The sequence below is a fragment of the Pterocles gutturalis genome, unplaced genomic scaffold, assembly GCF_000699245.1.
Source record: "Pterocles gutturalis isolate BGI_N339 unplaced genomic scaffold, ASM69924v1 scaffold34134, whole genome shotgun sequence".
NCBI classification, from domain to species: Eukaryota; Metazoa; Chordata; class Aves; order Pterocliformes; family Pteroclidae; genus Pterocles; species Pterocles gutturalis.
Genome location: NW_010134324.1, coordinates 1,394 through 3,663, shown reverse-complemented (window position 1 = coordinate 3,663; position 2,270 = coordinate 1,394). Strand labels below are relative to the sequence as shown.

Below are 2,270 nucleotides of genomic sequence, written 5' to 3'. Positions count from 1 at the left end.
AAGCTGTAAAATGGAGCGGATTTCCAAAAGATAAATGACTTTGCCAAAGAAAACTTATAACAACCCACATCACCCACTGACAGCACTAAAACTGACAACAAAGTGACAACAGCTAACGATGTAACGATACCGCTGTTACCAACAATACGTCTGGTGGGTCATTGTTCAACCCCATAGGGACGTTCCCCAGAGGAGAACATCTCCTGGTGGGTCATTGTCCAGCCCCGTAGGGACGTTCCCCAGAGGAGAACATCTACTGGTGCGTCCATACAGGTTCTGGTCAGTCCATCTCACATTGGAGTCACGGTCTCCAACTGCTCCACCGTGGACCTCCACGGGCTGCACAGGGACATCCTGCCTCACCATGGTCCTCTCCACAGGCTGCAAGAGAATCTCACAGCCTGCAATAGAATCTCCAGTGCTCCCGCAGCCATCGGGCTTCTCCGCAGTGTGGGTGTGGAGATGCTGGTTCAACTCGGAGCTACGTCTGAAGGCGCGGGCGCAGACCAGGCAGACGTAGGGCTTCTCACCCGTGTGGGTCCGGAGGTGCACGGTCAAGGAGGAGTTGTGAGTGAAGGTCTTCCCACAATGACCACAAGCGAAGGGTCGCTCGCCCGTGTGGGTGCATTGGTGAACGAGCAGGGCAGAGCTGAGGCTGAAGGTCTTCCTGCAGTGTCCGCAGATGTAGGGCTTCTCCCTGGTGTGGGTCCAGAGATGTGTGGCCAACTTGGAGCTGGTTCTGAATGTGCAGGCACAGACCCAGCAGACGTAGGGCTTCTCCCCGGTGTGGGTGCAGAGATGCTTGGCCAAGCTGAAGTGGGCTCGGAAGGTGCAACCGCAGATCGGGCAGACGTAGGGCTTCTCCCCGGTGTGGGTGCAGAGATGCGTGAGCATGTTGGCAATCTGTCAAAAGGCCTTCCCGCATTTGGGACATGCGTAGGTCTTCTCCCCAGTGTGGGTGTGGCGATGCCGGGTCAATTTGGAGCTAGCTATGAAGGCGCAGGTGCAGACTGGGCAGACATAGGGCTTCTCACCTATGTGGGTGCGGAGGTGGTGGTCAACGTGGAGCTGTAGCTGAACCTCTTCTCACAGTGGCTGCAAGCGAAGGGTCGCTCGCCGTTGGTGTGCGATGAACCATGAGCTCTGCCTGAAGGTCTTCCCGCACTCCCCACACTGGTAGGGCTGCTCTTTGGTGTGGGTCCGTTGGTGGGACATCAAGTTACCCTTCCTCTTACAGCGCATCCCACATTGCCTGCAGGAGAACGGCCTCTCCTTGGGGTCAGTCCTTTGGTGTGTGACCAGGTTGGAGCTGAGGTTGAAGGTCTTCCTGCAGTGCTCGCAGTCGTAGAGCTTCTACCCGGTGCTGGGCTGGAGACTCTTGACCTGATCGGGGGTCCATCCGCAGGTCTTCCCGCACTTGGGGCAGGTGTAGTAGAGCCTCTCGCCATTGTGGGTGCGGCAATGCCTGGCCAAGGTGGAGCTGGTTCTGAAGGTGCGGGCGCAGACTGGGCAGACATAGGGCTTCTCGCCCGTGTGGGTCCAGAGGTGCATAGTCAAGGAGCAGTTGTGGGTGAAGGTCTTCTCACAGTGACCACAAGCGAAGGGTCACTTACCCGTGTGGGTCCAGAGGTGCTCGGTCAACCTGGAGCTCCAGCTGAAGCTCTTCTCGCATTGGACACAAGGGAAGTGTCGCTCAACCACATGGGTCTGTTGATGCTTGATGGGGTTGGAGCTCTGGCCAAAGGTCTTCCCGCACTCAGAGCACTGGTAGGGCTTTGGTGCCATGCTGCCGTCCTCCAGGAGAACGAGCACGTTCATGCTGCCATGCTGGTGACCAACACTGTGGGTTGCTACCACGGCACGTGGAAGGGGAACGTCTGGTGGTTCATTGTCCAACCCCATAGGGACGTTCCCCAAAGGAGACCTCCTTGTGGGTCATTGTCCAGCCCTGTAGGGATGTTCCCCAAAGGAGAACATCTCCTGGTGTGTCCATACATGTTCTGGTCAGTCCATCTGATGTTGGAGTCACAGTCTCCAACTGCTCCACCGTGGACCTCCACAGGCTGTACGGGGACATCATGCCTCACCATGGGCCTCTCCACGGGCTGCAGGAGAATCTCCAGTGCTCCCGCAGCCATCAGGCTTCTCCGCAGTGTGGGTGTGGAGATGCTGGTTCAACTGGGAGCTACGTTTGAAGGCGCGGGCGCAGACCGGGCAGACGTAGGGCTTCTCCCCCGTGTGGGTGCGGGGGTGCCGGGTCAATTAAGAGC

General features: G+C 57.9%; 1 protein-coding gene across 1 annotated transcript; it reads right to left on the bottom strand.

The window, feature by feature from the left end:
• Nucleotides 1-294: 294 nt before the first annotated feature.
• On the bottom strand, nucleotides 295-2,262 carry LOC104467698 (zinc finger protein 420-like; the record flags this gene model as incomplete). Its single annotated transcript, XM_010081558.1, is given in 5 exon segments — nucleotides 295-1,055; nucleotides 1,058-1,120; nucleotides 1,122-1,353; nucleotides 1,384-1,850; nucleotides 2,088-2,262. Coding segments are annotated over 5 exon segments (1,698 nt in total), but the record flags the coding sequence as incomplete, so codon positions are not given.
• Between the last annotated feature and the right edge of the window lie 8 nt (nucleotides 2,263-2,270).